The sequence below is a fragment of the Arachis duranensis genome, chromosome 4, assembly GCF_000817695.3.
Source record: "Arachis duranensis cultivar V14167 chromosome 4, aradu.V14167.gnm2.J7QH, whole genome shotgun sequence".
Taxonomy (NCBI): domain Eukaryota; kingdom Viridiplantae; phylum Streptophyta; class Magnoliopsida; order Fabales; family Fabaceae; genus Arachis; species Arachis duranensis.
In genome coordinates this window covers 121,139,252-121,156,983 of record NC_029775.3, presented here as the reverse complement: position 1 = coordinate 121,156,983, position 17,732 = coordinate 121,139,252, and the positions used below count along the sequence as shown (strand labels likewise).

General features: G+C 34.7%; 2 protein-coding genes and 1 pseudogene across 5 annotated transcripts in view; all 3 read left to right on the top strand.

The window, feature by feature from the left end:
* LOC107486796 (PR5-like receptor kinase) overlaps positions 1-4,133 on the top strand; it is a 35,617-nt gene extending 31,484 nt beyond the window's left edge. Inside the window, exons 2-3 of one of the 2 annotated variants that reach the window (XM_052260227.1) lie at positions 1,275-2,158; positions 2,617-4,133. In XM_052260227.1, the coding sequence (XP_052116187.1) occupies positions 1,275-2,158; positions 2,617-3,797 (2,065 nt within the window). In that variant the 3' untranslated portion in view covers positions 3,798-4,133. Of the gene's footprint in view, positions 1-863; positions 2,159-2,616 lie in introns of those variants that run through there. The other variant, XM_016107367.3, reaches the window with a different exon arrangement.
* Positions 1-17,732, top strand: part of LOC107486804 (receptor-like kinase TMK4) — a 134,297-nt gene that overhangs the window by 88,944 nt on the left and 27,621 nt on the right. The window contains exons 1-2 of one of the 3 annotated variants that reach the window (XM_021141354.2): positions 12,017-13,802; positions 14,454-15,705. The exons of 1 other annotated variant lie outside the window; for it this stretch is intronic. In XM_021141354.2, the coding sequence (XP_020997013.2) occupies positions 12,425-13,802; positions 14,454-15,643 (2,568 nt within the window). In that variant the 5' untranslated portion in view covers positions 12,017-12,424 and the 3' untranslated portion in view covers positions 15,644-15,705. Of the gene's footprint in view, positions 1-12,016; positions 13,803-14,453; positions 15,706-17,732 lie in introns of those variants that run through there. One more of the 3 variants, XM_052260221.1, reaches the window with a different exon arrangement.
* Positions 5,951-6,926, top strand: LOC107486797 (uncharacterized; annotated as a pseudogene).

Genomic DNA, 17,732 nt, shown 5'->3' with positions numbered 1-17,732 from the left:
TAAGATGAGAGACTCATTTACTTGACACCTTAAGGTTTTGAGTTGGATGTGGTGTCTTCTCATCTTATGTTCTCTCGCTTGATTCCTCCCCAAAGTCTCCCCAGTGGTCGAGAGCTCTCCACGGTTGGCCCAACACTTATTATATCTCTTGTTGGAACTATAGACACGAAGTCATGACATACAACACTTTCATTAATGAATATCCTAAAAATAAATATTAAAAAAATAAATGAAACATTTTGCTGAAAACAAATTATTTTTTGAATAGAGATTAGAATAACTTAGCTTTCCAAGTTTTTTATACGTTAAAGAATTTATTTTTTTTAGTATATTTGCTTTTTTAACAAATATTTATAGTATTCATTTGTAAATATATATGGATCGGAATACATAACTTTATTATTTAAAAAAAAATAGTTCTAACATCTAATAAGGTAATTCAAAGTCTCTAACAAACATACCGTAAAAAAGAAAAGTGGCTAATTAATAAACACGTATGGTTGAATCCTGATCAGGTGGGGCATGCATGCATGCATGGGTCAATGTATGCCCTAATAATTGATGAAAGTGTCTTTATTAAAGCACAAGAAAATAAAGCAACAATCCACACTACTTTTGGTGTAACTTGAATGATCAATAATGGCCACTTTTAAAGAGTAGTAATTAAGTGTTAAGTAGGAAATTTAATTAGGCTGAAACTTAATTATCCCAACCTATGCTACACGTGTTCTTTGTTTATTGGCTGGTTAACGAGTAGTCGCTGCTAGCCAACTTAATATTACCATAGATTTGAAGTTGGGTTGTTTGTTAAAATATATGTTATGTTGCTGCATGCTACATTATTAGTGGCTCAAACTCAAATTAAATCGAATGGCTCCGAGAATAATATTAAAATCTGAAGTTGGTTTTACTACTTTTGCTATAGTCATCTTCTTCTTGTTCTTGTGCGTCCACTCCGATTTGCAAGAAGCTCGAGATCCAGAAGCTGGCTACTTGTGGAAGCTTCTGAAAGCTCTGAAGCCAGCTCCCTCCAACTGGTCCGAAGACACATATATCTGCAATTGGAATGGCGTAGAGTGCAGTAAGGAGGGCAAAGTCTACGCTCTTAAACTCTCTTCAATGTCCCTCACCGGCACTATCCCTTCAGATCTCAACAACACCCTCACCCAACTCAACCATCTTCTTCTAGACAACAACTCTCTCTCGGGGCCTCTTCCCTCTCTCGCCGGCCTCTCCACGCTCACAGAGGTTCAACTCGACGACAACAACTTCACCTCCATCCCTCATCATTGCTTTCAGGGTCTTTCCAGTTTGGAAACCCTCACTCTAAGTAACAACATCAACCTCCCACCATGGAGTTTCCCTCTTGATTTGGTTCAGTCTTCCTCCAAACTCCAAGGCCTCCGACTGGACGCTACAAATCTTATTGGCACCTTACCAGAAGACATATGCACTTCCTTCCCAAGCTTGTACTCTCTTTTCCTCTCTAACAACAAGCTCACTGGTCCCCTGCCTCATTTTTCCAATTGCACCAACTTGGGTTATCTGAAGCTTCAAGATAACTTGTTAACTGGTTTAGTTCCACCTTCCTTGATGAATCTCTCCATGATTTCAGTCCATTTGGAGAGAAACTATTTTCAGGGTCCATTGCCAGTGTTTCAATCCTCTTTTACTGATGTCAACACCAGCAATAATGGGTTCTGTTTAGACCATGCAGGGCCTTGTGACAAGCAAGTCACCACTTTGCTTCAAATTGCTGCGAATTTTGGGTATCCTCTCTTGTTGGCGAGATCTTGGCGAGGAAACAATCCATGTCAAAACTGGAGTTTCGTTGTGTGCGTTCAGAACAAGATCAGAACCCTGAATTTGACCAAACAGAATTTGACGGGGACCATCTCTACTGCATTTACAAACTTAACTGATCTGAGGGAGTTGTATCTCAGTGGAAATAATTTGAGCGGTCCAATACCAGAGAGCTTAACAGGTCTACCTCAACTTAAGGTTATTGATGTCTCCAATAACAATCTATCAGGGAACATACCCCATTTCTCACCTGATGTCACTCTCAATACTAAGGGTAATGTTCTGCTCATCAATGCTTCTCAGCCAACCACAGTTGCTCCATCTAAAGCTCCATTCTCACTTTCCTTGATTGCAGGTAAGTACAATCGTTATACGATTATATTATCAGTTCAGTTATAGAATTAATAATTTTTTTCACACGTGAAACAAGTAGAGAGGATCTGTATGTAAGTGGTTTAGTCATAAATAAGTGGTTCATGATATATAAATAGATAGATGTTATATAAATAATAATGAATTAATATGCATAATAGAGTACTAGAGTGTATAGAAATCAAATGCATGGAACACCCTCCGAATTAGATTTCATCATGGTAACTCATCGGTTAAAAAACTTTTGTTGATCCTCTGCTTTACTATTTGAAATATCTAACTTGTAGAATCATTTTCAAAGTTTGACCAGCTCATCAATATAAAAAGTCATGAGTGATTGATTTTTTGGTCCATGTTTCTTAAGAATTTTTCTGAAAGGATTATATTCAAATTATTGTTTGTAATTGATCTCCACTTTGTTCCCTGCATATATACGTACAGGCTTATCAGCAGCCAGTGTTGGAATTTTGGTAACATGTGCTGCGGTTATTTATAAAAGCAAGAGGTTACAGAAAATTCTGTTCAAGAAAACAATTGTTGATCACAATGTTGAGGATTTGATACAAAGTCATGGGTTTATGGTGCAAAAACGATATAGTTATTCACAGGTAAAAAAGATGACTAATTCATTTCGTGAGGAACTAGGAAAAGGAGCATTTGGTGTTGTATACAAAGGAAGTTTAAGTGATGGTCGTCAGGTAGCAGTAAAGATATTAAAAGAGTGTAAAGCTAATGGAGAAGAATTTATAAATGAGGTTGCAAGTATTAATAGAACATCCCATGTGAATATTGTCCCGTTTTTAGGATTTTGTTATGAGCCAAACAAAAGAGCATTGATTTATGAATTCATGCCAAATGGTTCTTTAGACAAATTTATTGATGAAAGGGCATCGTTTAATGCTGTATGCAAATTGGATTGGAATATACTCTACCAAGTTATAATTGGTATTGCTCGTGGGCTAGAATATTTACATTGGGGATGTAGCACCAAAATTTTACATCTTGATATTAAACCTCAAAATATTCTTTTGGATGAGGAATTTGTTCCTAAAATTGCTGATTTTGGACTAGCTAAAATATGCACAAAGAAAGAGAGCATCGTATCTCTACAGTGTGCAAGAGGAACTCCAGGATATATTGCACCAGAAGTATATAATCAAATGTATGGTGGAGTTTCTCGAATTTCTCACAAATCCGATGTGTATAGTTATGGGAAGTTGATTCTTGTAGTAGTCGGAGGCAAAAAGAATTATAATAATAAAGATTCTCGTGCCAGTGAAATATTTTTTACAGATTGGATTTACAAGGAGCTCGAACAAGACAATCTTTCAGCCAAATGTTTGATGAATATAGAGGATGAAAATAATGATTTAGTGAAGAAGATTATTTTAGTAAGCATATGGTGTATACAAAGAAATCCTTCTGACAGACCGTCCATGAAAAGAGTGATAGAAATGTTAGAAGGACCACTTGATTCTATCCCATTTCCTCCGAAGCCAATGTGGTATTCTCCCCAAGGATCAAAGTTGCAATCTCCAGATATAGCTTATGACAATACACATGAAACAGATTCATCAACTTCAGTGCAGAATGATTCCATCAATCCAAATGAGGTTGCCTAAGGCAACAATATTTATGTAATTGTTGTGTAATATATTTCTCATTATATTCTAGACAACACTCTTGCATGGTATCTCTTTTTCTCAAGAGGTATGTTTGTGGAGCTATAAGAACTTACTGACGTGAGAAAAGTCAAGCTTCTCATTGTCTTAGGGGCACTTGTAGTTGTATCTGAGTAGTGTGGTTTGCTTGCTATAAACTGAAACTAAGTAGTTGCTTCTGATGAAAATGCATTTAGTTTGCATGCATTCTTTTGAAGTGAAATTATTTCGTTAGCATAATTGAACATTTTAATTTCAAATTGAGTCCACAGTAAATAGGTTTTTTGTATTAGGCGCTGTTATTAAGGAAATTTCGTTGTTGACTGGCTAATCTCTTGTACAAATGAAGTGTTTCACAACAATTTTGGTAAAGACCAATGATTAACAAGTGCTACTAGAACACTCAAGTGTTTCTTACTAAAGACAGACACAAATATTGAGCCATTCTAAGGTTTTCATATAGTGTTTATACTTCATGCATTGAATTAGAGATTGAAGATGAATAATTATCTTGTTTATTTTTTCTTTATGTTTCTTTACTTCTTCTGGTTCTTTTTACTTCGTTTACAAGAATGAAATCTCTGTCTCACTGTGGAATCTGTTACAAACAGAACTCTTTAATATAGTGTGTTTTAGTCGGATTTTACACCATTCATTCTCAAAAACAGCTTCTCTGATTGTTATGTAGAAATAATGTTTAATGGTATTATGAAAGTACTAAACTAGGTTGAACATTTAAATTCCTATCTACACGTCTACTCTTCATATAAGTCAACTAAACTTTACAATACGTTTATGAGTCTCAAATTACTACCCTTTTCTTTGAAATTTCGTGTCTTGTATTATCCCTTTAATCTTGATTAATTATCTCATTCATTTTGCAAAGTTAACTAAACACGTATACTCAGATCCTCTGCTATGTTCTAAAATGGCTTCTCTGCTTGTTATGCTCCTCCCTCCTAACTCTATTCTTCTATACTTAATGATCCTCTTGATAATATGATTCAAATAAAATAATATCTAAATACCTTAAATAAGTAGAAATATTTTTAAACTTCAAGTTAACTAATTATAGAAGGAGTAAGATTCATTGGCAATATAAATTCATTTCAAATTTCACTTGTAATGGATTGTTGGGACATTCACAGTCCTAACACTCTTAGTTTGAGGGGGGGATGTTAGCTGATATAGGTGCCAGCTCAGCTTAGATGTTTATAATAAAGAAGTTAGTTAGAGACTAGTTAAGTTACTAGAGTTAGAATTCTAATAGGACTAACCGTGGTTGACTTAGTGGTTTAGCAAAATATTACTAATTGTATATAAACTACACTGTAGCTTCATTACAAGTTTTGTGACTCTCCATTATCTTCAGCAAGAAATCTTTCACTTTGTGAACTTCTTCTCTCTGCCACTCTTCTCTCACAACATTGATCCCCTTTGCAACCTCTTCTCTGCTTCACTCTTTATCAGTTAGACAGGATTTTTGTGAAAAGTAAAAGAAATATTGAAAAAAGAAAAAAGAAAAAAGAAAGAAAGCATAGGCGAGATAGAAGTGTACAAAAGTAAAATAAAAGAAGGTTTAATTACTCTGTTGGTCCCTATAATTTCGCGAATTTTTCAATTAGGTCCCTATACTTTTTTTCCTTTTAATTGAGTCCCTATACCATATTAAATTTTTTAATTAAGTCCTTATTAACGGTAAAAGTTAAAAAAACGTTTATAAAATATAAATTTACTAATTTACCCTCACCCCTTCTCTTCTTCCTTTCACCCTCACCCCCATCATCTTCTCGCCCTCTTTTTCTGTCTCCACCCTTCTTCTACCAACATGCTCCCTTCTTTCATAGCAGAAATGGTTATACAACACAAATTCAAAACTAAAATTTTGCCATAATTAATTTTTAGCATGATCAAAAATAGAATTTTTGTCATGATATAATTATTTAATTACAAACAAAACACATAATCAAAACTCATAATCAGAATTTTTTAACACAATCAATTTTGTTTAACATAATCATTGAGTAGAAGTAAAACCAATTAAAAAACAGAAGTATATTGAAACAAAAACAAAATAAAGCTGAAGCAGAATGAAGGGTCCTTTCTCTGCTAGCTTCTAATTTGCTATCACTTCACACTTCCCACTTCCATTCTGAGACTCTTATCCACTGAGTAGTGAATGCCATGAAAGCAATCCAATTCTGTATGCCTAGGTTGTACTATGACACATTTCATCCCACAATCCACTTCCAGATACCATCATCATCAGTATCACTCCCTAAACCAATGATCTCCCGCTGCAGCATAGTCCAATCTCACCACCCCAATTTCACAATTTCATACCTGATTGACTTATGTGGTCACTCTCCAAACACTGCTGCTCTTACTTCCCAAAAGCTTCACCTTCCTTCTGCTGAAAGACCAGACTCAGTTCTCACCCTTCTCAGGGAGCATGGTTTCACAGATACCCAAATTTCAAACCTCATCAGAAAACGCCCATTGTTCCTCTTAGCAAACCCAGATATCCTCTTGCCAAAGTTTCAATTTTTCCTCTCCATTAGGATTTCCAAAACCAACCTCGCAAGAACCCTAATCGCTGACCCAACCCTTTTGACCCAGAGCTTGAAGAAACAGATCATACCCTCTTACAATTTCCTCAAGAGTGTGTTGATTTCTGATGAAAAGGTTGCAGCTTCATTGAAGCGCACATCTTAGGTCTCCCTCAAGGATCACAAGAAGAACCTCGTACCAAACCTCAATCTCCTAAAAGAGATGGATGTTCCTAAATCATGTGTTACGCTGTTGCTGACTCATTTTCCGGAGGCATTGATGCAGAAAAAGGAAAACTTTGCAAAGCTTTCTAAGGAGATTAAAGAAATGGGGTTTAATCCAAAAAAGACAACTTTTGTGTTGGCCATTCATGTGCTCTCAGGTGAGGGTAACAAATCCATATAACTGCTGTTACGAGGTTTATAAGAGGTGGGGTTAGTCCACTTTGGGAGATGGAAGGAAAGGTGGTCAAGGGTGGAATTAGAGTGGAAGGAGGGGGTGCGGTGGAGGTGGGAGGAATGAAGGTGAGAGAGAAGCAGGAGCAGAGGAAGGAGACGGAAAGGTAGAAGAAGAGAAAAGGGTTAGAAAAGGGTTAATTTTGTCTTTGTCAAAATAAAAAAGGAGACATAATTTATGAATTTAGAAAAAATTGAGAGAATATTCAATTTAAGAATGGAATATTCCGTTAAATCAAACGGTTTTGTTACGGTAAGGACCTAATTGAAAAAAAAAAAATTGGTGCAGGGACTCAATTAAAAGAAAAAAAGTATAGGGACCTTGAAAAATTCGCGAAACTATAGGGACCAACAGAATAATTAAACCATAAAAGAATTGATCTATTTTTTGTAGATTCATCTAATATCAAATATTGTTATTGTAATTGTGTCACTTATTAGTTATTACAATCTCACACACGCAATTAACGGGAGTGGATCCTCTCCGGTGAAGAAAAAACTGGATAGTGTCAATTGTGATTTCTCACCTTTCAATGCTTTCTCTTTCATATTTAATTTTGGTCCCACTTATAAAGTTAACGGTGGAAGATCACACTGCATTTTCTCAAGTGTTAAAAAAACTGGAGAGGATCCATTTCCCGCAATTAACCACTTTCCTGCAGTAAAATAATTAGATAAATGTTAGAGGGTCAAAATTTATTATTTTTGGCTTTCAGTTAATTAGTAATATTTAAAAATATGGGTAAAAAATATATTGTTAAATTATTCGACTAAAAATTTAGATTTAATAATTAAAAATAGGGCCCCATTACACATACATGCAAATAACGCATACAATCCTTACAAGTTGGTCCAACCCAGGTTTAATCCACGCGCACTCCCTCCCTTTAAATGGAGTGTCAATTGCACGCGCGTCACTCAAACGATTACGCTTCGAAAAAACCGCTCGTTATGGCTCACTCTTCCTCTTCTCCTTCAAAGATAACACAAATCCTCAAGTTTCGAGCAACATTTCAAACTGAAGAGACATTTGAACTCGTCGCGAATAATAGCAGAAACCATCAACAAAATATTATTCAAGGTACGTTATTGTTTTACTCATCTTGTACATTTTCCACATTTCTGTTTCTGATTTCGAAATCGAAGAACTATGTTTTACTGTTCTTCTATGTTCTTCTAGGTTTTATTGATCTTCTTGTTCTAAATCTCATATCACTGTTTTTACTATTCTTCTTATTCTAGGTTTTACTCTTCTTGTAAGTTCCTCTAGGTTTTACTGTTCTTCAAAGTGGTTCTATGTTTTACTGTTCTTCTTGTTCTAGTTCTTCTCGTAACTGATTTTTCGCTGTATATTGCTTAATTTATTGGGTGTATATGGAGTAATTTGTATGGATGTATATGGTTGATTGTTGGGTGTATATGGCGTAATGTGTTGGGTGTATATGGTTGATTGTTGGGTGTATATGGCGTAATGTGTTGGGTGTATATAGTTGATTGTTGGGTGTATACGGCGTAATTTGTTGGGTGTATACGGCGTAATTTGTTGGATGTATATTCCTGAACCCATATCATGTAATATAATTAACTGTTGCAACTGTTCTAATATTGTTTGTCCTTGGGTGTATATTGTTTGACATTGTAATATTGCTAGAGCTTGTATATTTATCGTTGTTTGAGTCAATTGAACATCATTTTGAACTGATCTCATTAAATACTTATAAAATCAGTTTGTGTGTATATGGTTGATCTATAGGTGTATCTGACTGATATCTATGGGTGCATTTTTCATTGCAATAAAAATGGAAGGCAAAAACCAAGCTGAAAAAATGTAAGAACAAATATATGTCTTCAATCAAATCAGTTTTTCATAATAGAAATATATCTAACTCTAATTTTGCTTTGTTTACAGCAAATTAAGGACCTAAAGTGTGCAACCCATCTGTTGAGTGAGAAATTCAGAAATATGAGCGAGGAGAAGTGATGCAATAAGACTGTCCAGGCCATCCTCATTGTTATTGAGTCCATTTTGTCAGATAGATTCTAATGATATTGTCAATGATTAATGTAACTGTTATATACTCTTGTAAGAAATTGAACACATGGTGTAAATATATTTGATCCAATTATAAGTAAATTTTTTTCCATAATTAAACTCTCTCTGGTGTATTCAAAATGTCTGATTTACAGGTACTATAATATGAAGTGGTGATCCAGATAGATTGGAACCCATATATGACGGTCTGCATAGAGATCTGCATAATACACCCAAACACAGACTATAAATACACCCGATAAAAAAATTAAATTTACACCTCTGCTGCAGATTTTAACAAGTCATTTTTGTTTACAAGTCTTACAAGTTGGGCCTAACACGCGCGTTACAGAAGAAGAAGCAGAAGAAGATGGGCCTAATACGCGCGTTACAGAAGAAGAAGCGTGAATACAAATGACTTTTATGATTTGTATGGAAAAGCGTTCTCTCTTTGCCTTCGATCTCCTTCAGTTTTTTTCGATTTTCATGGTTTCTGAAATCAAGCTTTGAAATTGTTTTGAAGATGATGGAACTTCAGAAATGCACCCGAACGATTACAAAAATACACCCAAACGATTATAGAAATACATCCAAAGGATTACAGAAATATACCCAAATAGTTACAGAAATAAACCAAACGATTACAGAAATACACCCAAAGGATTACAGAAATACACCCAAAAGATTTAAGAAATACACCCAAAGGATTTAAGAAATACACCCAATATAGGGAGAGACAGTATATTTCTTCTTGAAATCAATACACCTAAAGAATTATAGAAATACACCCAAACAGTTACAGAAATAAACCAAACGATTACAGAAATACACCCAAAGGATTACAGAAATACACCAAAAGGATTTACAGAAATACACCCAAAGAATTATAGAAATACACCCAAAGGATTACAAAAATACACCCAAAGAATTTAAGAAATACACCCAAAATTCGTTGAAGTACACCTTATGCATAATTCAGAACTCTCTCTCTTTTTCCTCCTCATCTTCTGCTGCTGCTTCTTCTTCTTCAAAAACGATTTCAGAGCTTGATGTCAAAAAACAATGGAAACTGAGAATAACGAAGAAAGAAAATAAAGAGAAAAGCACGTAAATGAAGAAGAAGAACAGGAAGAGGAAGAAGAACGTGTAGCAAGAAGAAGAAGAAGAATGAGAAAGAGAAGGCAAGAAACGTACCTTGAATATTGTTTCTTCGTTTTTTCTGGTGATTTTGATGAAGGAGAAAGAGAAAACGAAAAGAAGAGAAGAAATTTCAATAAACAAAGAGGGAGGAAGAGAAGAAAAAGAGACACAGAGAAAGAAGAAGAAGAAGAAGAAGAAGGAGAAGAAGAAGAGGAGGAGGAGGAAGAGGAAGAGGAAGAGGAAGAGAAAGAGGAAGCACGGAGAAAGAAGAAGAAGAAAAAGAGGCACAAAAAAAAACGTGAAACGGCGTGAATATAGCGCGTGTAAGTGACGTAAGAGTTGCAGCACGTTTTGGTGGATTAGGCGTTAATGAACTTGTAATAGTTACAAGCCCTAATCGCTTGTATACTGCGCTTTTCTCTTACAAATATTAGCTAAAAATAATAAATTTTATTAGTTCTTAAACTTTTCTCAAATAACTAAGATAAAGTTTATAATGTCTGTTACATGATGTTTGAATTTTACTTAATTTATCTTTTATAATAAATTTTAAATATTTAAAAATAATTTATTTTTGTATTTTTTAAATTAAATATTAATTTTAAATTTTTTTTAATAAATTAAATACTACCTTTTAAAAACCATAACAACCAATAACTAAATCAAAAGTAAAATAAAGAGATAAGGGAAATCTTTGTGCACAAATCGAAACTAAATTACCCTTCAGCTTTTTTATACTTATACTGATAATGTATATTTTTGTGCTGCACATTCATATCTCTTTTATTCCGTGGCCATAGACGTCCACAACAACAATTCTTTCACGACCAAAAAGGAAGAAATAATTTTTCGGTAAAGAAAAAGGAAAAAAAAGATAATGCATACTTTTTAGATGACTTTAGTATACGGAAATAAAAAAGAAAAACAAATAAATTAAAGGTGAACAGCAAACAATGTGGCCTCATAGACAAACAATTATTGCTATTCGAAAATGCTTCTGTTCGACCCCAAAAACAAAATTGCGTTAAGATATATACATTATTGTTACTTAAATACATTTAACGTAAAGAATATTATAATTTTTGATATAATGTTTGAATAATATTATTAAGAAAAGAATAATATTATAAACAAAAAATTAGTTGTAAGAAAATTTCTTGCCAAGCTTATTAGCAAAAGAAAAATGCTATTTATGATAAAACTAGTTTTTAGATAGATATATTCTAAATATAAAGATGACAAAGGTAAATTAGTGCAAAATGAATGAGATTTATAATGTAATTTGATAATAAAAAATAGTTCATATTAACTAACTAAAGATTAATTTTCTATACTTATTAATAAATTATAAATCAATACTTTTTGTTTATCATCAAGCATGGACATTCCACTGAGTTGTTGTGTTCGCGTGTTGGACATATTTTAGATACGACATTTACTGACACTCATCTGACACGCGAATTTGCTGTGTTTAACCGTGTCTTAATAAAAAATAAAAAATTCTTCTCTGAACATATTTAGATACACCTAAATGCTATCTCGTGTTAGCGTGTCCAATCTTATTCTTAACATGTATTTTTAAAATAAATTTAAAAATAATATATATTATTATTTATTAAAATACAAAAATATTTTAAATACTGTATATAATTAAAATAAGACATTAAAAATAATTAAAAAATTAATTTATATTTTAATATCAATAAAATATCAAAATATCATTACAATTTATTTAAAAAATACTTTATATTTTATATGTATGATACGTGTCTTCCTTATAAAATTTTAAAATTTGCGTGTCGACGTGTGTCAGTATCTCGCATCATAGCTTTCTGTGTTTTGGAAATGACATTTTTATTAGTTAGAGTTTGGACTGAGTTGTTCATTATAGGTTTCTTCTATACATGTGTGTGATTGAGCATCGTCACAAGCGAGAAATATATGGCATACCTGAAATCAAGATGCAAAAATGGAAGTATTATTATTAGTTTGTGTATGGTTGTGGTGTGCATGGGTTGTGTGGAGTCCAAAGATGGTGAAGGTGAAGGTGCATACATGTTGAAGCTTATGAATGCAGTGAATCCCCCTGGCTGGTCCAACACCACCCACATGTGCAACTGGACTGGTGTGAGTTGCAACAATCAAAGTGGAAGGATTGAAGAGATTGATCTCAGTTCAAGCTCGCTGAGGGGAACAATTCCTTCAGGCCTCAACGACTCCCTCACACAACTCAAATACCTCCTTCTCTACAACAATTCTCTCAGTGGACCTCTACCCTCTCTCGCTAACCTCACCTTCCTTCAATCGGTGTCCCTCCACAACAACAACTTCAACTCCATCCCTCATGCTTGCTTCTATGGTCTAACCAATTTGCACTTATTGAACTTGAGAAACAACCTTCACCTCCCACCATGTGGAATTTTCCTGCCCATTTAACTCTTTACTCTTCCCAACTCCAATACCTCGAACTCGATGACACCAATCTCATGGGCTCCTTGCCAAACATATCCCATTCCTTCCCAACTATCAGATGGCTTTTTCTCTCTAACAACAACCTCTCCTCCATTCCTGAGGGTTGCTTCCACAACCTAACCAGTTTGGGGGTCCTCTCTTTAGCCAACAACACCAACCTCCCACCATGGACCTTCCCCCTCCACTTGACTCGTTCCTCCTCATTGATATCCCTTGACCTCGAGTCCACAAATCTTATGGGATCACTACCAAACTTATCTCATTTCTTCCCCTACTTGGACACTGTTCAACTCTCCAACAACAACCTTACCTTCCTTCCCCAAGGTTGCTTCCAGGGTCTACCCAGTTTGCAGAGGCTCAAGTTGGGAAGCAACACCAACCTTGCACCATGGACCTTCCCCAACTTCACTCACTCCACAGAACTGGAAGACCTCAATCTTGTTGCTACAAATGTAATAGGCTTCCTACCAGCAGACATGCTAAAATCGTTGCCGAACTTGCAAACAATTCTTCTCTCCAACAACCACCTTACTGGGGTCTTGCCAGAGTCTTTCGGAGGATCTAAGGTTGTCACACTGCATCTCAACGATAATGGGTTTTGGGGTACAATAGATATCCTTTCAACCATGGTCGACTTGTCTGAAGCTTGGCTTCAGGGAAACTTCTTTGAAGGCCCAATTCCTGACTTGTCCCGTTCTACAGCTTTGCAAGATTTGCAACTTGCCCGCAACCGATTAACAGGTGTCGTTCCAAATTCTCTAACAACACTCGATTCGCTGCGAAGTATTTCTTTGAACGACAACTTTTTGCAAGGTCCTTTGCCCAAATTTGACCTTTTTTCTGAGGAGGATGTGAATCTTGGTGTTAACACAACAAATGGCTTTTGTCACAGAGATCCTGGACCTTGTGATCGCAAAGTGACCATTTTGCTTCAAATTGCTGCGGAATTTAAGTATCCACTTCAGTTGGCACGTTCATGGAAAGGAAATAATGCCTGTAAAGGTTGGCGTTTCATTACGTGTGATGACAAAAATAAGATCAGAATGGTGAATTTATCAAATCTGAAATTGACGGGCACAATCTCTCCTGCATTCGCCAATTTAACTGATTTGCGGGAATTGCATTTGGATGGCAATAATTTGACGGGTGAAATACCTCAAGGATTGGCAACATTGCCTGAACTAGAAGTTGTGAATGTCTCTAACAACCACCTTGCTGGAAATATTCCCAAATTCTCACCAAAGGTCAACTTTATTGCCACAGGCAATGATTTTCCTAATGCTTCCCACCATAGAATCTCAACTCCTTTCATTACAGGTACTTACTTCTACCTAACTTCACATGTACCATATAAGAATCTTTTAGACAAAAGTTTTAATTTCAAATTATTGTTTTTAGATTTTTAATTTAATAAAAATTCAATACTACAACTTATCTTTTACAAATTTTCAATTAAAACCATATTTAAAAGTTACTAGTTGCGTTTCCTATTTTAGTAGCATTAGGCCATTAGTTTTATTGATTTTCCATGGTTTTTAACTTTGTTTTTGTTGTCATGTGTCTAACTTGATATTGTGTTATTTTGTTCTCAAATTTCATGTTAGTATTCTGTCAATCTTCAAAATTTTATTTAGAAAACAATAAAGAAAGATGGTCTCGTTAGTTACCGAGATAATAAAAATAAAAAGTACTTGAATATTTCAAAAATTCAAAATAATAAATCCAAGAATGATATGGAATGATATTGGCTAATTGTTAGTATTTTTAGTTTTATCCAAAAAAAAAAGAGTTAAAACAAGAATTGTCGTTTATTTTTATGTCTATACTACTTCCTTCTACTTAATAATAATAATAATAATAATAATAATAATTCCTTCTGTCATGTTATTCATACTTATTGTGGCTATTCTTCTAAAAATCGTCCAAGTTAGTGTATGTAATTATTCTCCATTTTTTGCATATGTACAGTTATGTCGATAACTAGTGCTGGAGTTATTATAATACTTGTTTTGGTTATTTATAACCGCAAGAGGTGCCTTCATTTAATCCATCGAGTTATCTTCAAGACAACATACAATGACCACAACATCGAGGATTTTATAAAAGGTTATGAATTTTTGGCACCCAAGCGATCTAGTTATTCCGAAGTGAAAAGAATGACAAATTCATTTCGTGATAAATTAGGACAAGGTGGATATGGCACTGTATACAAAGCAAGTTTAACTGATGGTCGTCAGGTTGCAGTAAAAATATTAAGTGAATCTAAGGGAAGCGGAGAAGAATTCATAAATGAAGTTGCTAGTATTAGTAGGACATCTCATGTGAATATTGTCTCACTTTTAGGATTTTGTTATGATCAAGGCAAAAGAGCACTCATTTATGAATTCATGCCTAATGGTTCTCTAGATAAATACATCTACAAAGCAAAATCTCCCGAAACTTTTTGTAGTTTGGATTGGAGTATTTTGTACAACATTGCAATTGGTATTGCACAAGGGTTAGAATACTTGCATCAAGGATGCACAACAAAAATTTTGCATCTTGATATAAAACCTGAAAACATTATTCTAGATGAACATTTTTGTCCAAAAATCTCAGATTTTGGATTAGCTCGAATCTGTCAAAAGAAAGAGAGTAATGTATCTATTTTAGGCACAAGAGGAACTCCAGGTTACATTGCACCAGAAATCTTTAGTCGAGCATACGGTAGAATTTCTGATAAATCTGATGTATATAGTTATGGTATGTTGATTCTTGAGATGTTCGAAAAAAGAAAAAACTTCAACAATAAAGAATCGCATCGCAGTGAAATGTATTTTCCTGATTGGATATATGAAGATCTTGATCAAAGTAATATTCTTGGTAGACACTCCGATATTTCAGATGAAGATAATGATATGATAAAGAAGATTATATTAGTAAGTTTGTGGTGTATTCAACCAAATCCAGCACATAGGCCATCAATGAGTAAAGTTGTGGAAATGTTGCATGGAGAACTTGAGTCCGTGCCATTTCCTCCAAAGCCTGTGTTGTATTCTCCTGAAAGGTCTCAGTTAGAAATTTTAGATACATCTTCTAGTAGCAAGCATGAGACAATTTTAACAACCACAGAGGAAAGTAGTTCCATACATGAGATCAATAAAAATGTCTCATGTTAATATGATTGTAAAATATCTTGTACCTTTTGTATTTGAGTGAAGCTAAACATGTTTAATGTTATTCTCATGTAGACCTATAATATATATGTATGTTGATGATTTATATTAAGGTGATTCTGAAGTGTCTAAATATCACACATATGAAATCGTATCCTATTGAACAAGCTATTAATTTAAAACAGCTACATGCCTCTGTCCTATTATGAACATAAACCATTAAAGGCAAGAACGCAAGCTATTTTTTTGTTCTGCTCGTCAATGCTTCTCAGCCAACCACAGTTGCTCCATCTAAAGCTCCATTCTCACTTTCCTTGATTGCAGGTAAGTACTAAGTACAATCATTATTGCTATATACGATTATATTATCAGTTTACTTATAGAATTAATAATTTTTTTCACACGTGAAACAAGTAGAGAGGATCTGTATGTAAGTGGTTTAGTCATAAATGAGTGGTTCATGATATATAATGTTATATATGTCATTATTTGCTGGTCCATGCATGTACATATAGATCTATTTAATTAGTGGGACATGCCTGAGATTTTTTTTTTCCTTCTTTTACGTATATACAGAGATTTCAGGATTTTTAAATTGTTTAAAAAATTAGACAAATGTTATATAAATAATAATAAATTAATATCCATAATAGAGTACTAGAATGTATAGAAATCAAATGCATGAAGCATTTTTCGAATTGGATTTCATCATGGTAACTCATCAGTTAAAGAACTTTTGTTGATCCTTGATGGTTATCAATGGCTAAGAGAAGGGGGTTGAATCTTAGCCTCCTTTTCACTTGACAATACTTGCTGGCATTTGAAACTACTTCTGGAAATTTTTTGTCTTTTTATCTCGTAACCAGTCACGAGACTTTTTCTTTTGTCTCGTACCCAACCACGAGACTTTTCTTTTTGTCTCGTCAGTCAGCACGAGATATTTTTTGTTTTATCTCCTGTGCAGCAGAAACATAAATGAAGTAGAAGAGAGAGGAGAAAATTACACTCAGATATATCCTGGTTCAGCTGCTAAGTGTAGTGTAGCCTACATCGAGTCTCCATCACAACAATGATGGAATTTCACTATAATCCTTCTTGATTACAAACATCAATTCTCCCTAGGAACTACCCTTCCTATCTGGGACAAGTCCAGAATCTAAACCCCAATCCTGAACTTGACTTGGTCACTGTCAAGCTTTCAACTGTATAGTGCTAACCCAACTTACAAGGAGATTCCCACAGAATCATGAAACACAACACAGATGTACAAAGGAACTCTAAGGACATCTATGGCTTTTTCTTTTAATTTTGCACTCTCCGTCTTTTTTCGCTCTATGGCTTTTTCATACAAACCTCACTGTTTGCCTTTTACCATGAGACTCAAGACATGACAAAATTAAACAGGAAAATTACAAAATGAAGAACATTGAAGGAGAAGAACTTCTGTTAGTTTAGGTAGTTATGAGAACCCTGTACCTTGCACTCTCACTCCTTGAATCAAACCCTGACTGTTCACCCTTACTTATAAGGAGAAGTCTCCAAGGTTGAAACCAAACAAATCAAGCCAATCTTCTTCTTCTTCTTCAACTAGAACCGGTTCGGCCAGAGAGAGAGGAGATAACCCATGCAAAACCCAACATGCAATTACCTCTAGTTCTTCCTTGGTCACCATTCTTCATCAATCCGAGCCTTCCATCCTTGCCTTGCTTTCCAAGATGAACCTCTGGCCCTTGATGCTTCATGATGATGAGAGCTTTATCTGCTCCAGTCTCTACCTCTTCCATCACGTAGCCACTGTAGCTACCTCCTGTGGTGGTTGAGCAGAATCAGAGACAAGTCATCCCTCCAAGATTCTTCTACTCTGACCGAAATCTTCTTTAACCATTTTTGGTATGGAGAAGCCAAGATCTCTTCACAAAATCTTACCACAAGTGAATGAGAATCTTAGCCACACCATACTTTTTGTTTTCTTTTTCTTGTCATCATTGTGATGATCTTTAGCTTGCTTCTAACTTCTTCTTGATAACTCACTAAAGCTTCCATGGTTGCTGTGATGGAAGTGACCGAAAGTGAGAAGCAAGTAGAGAGAGAA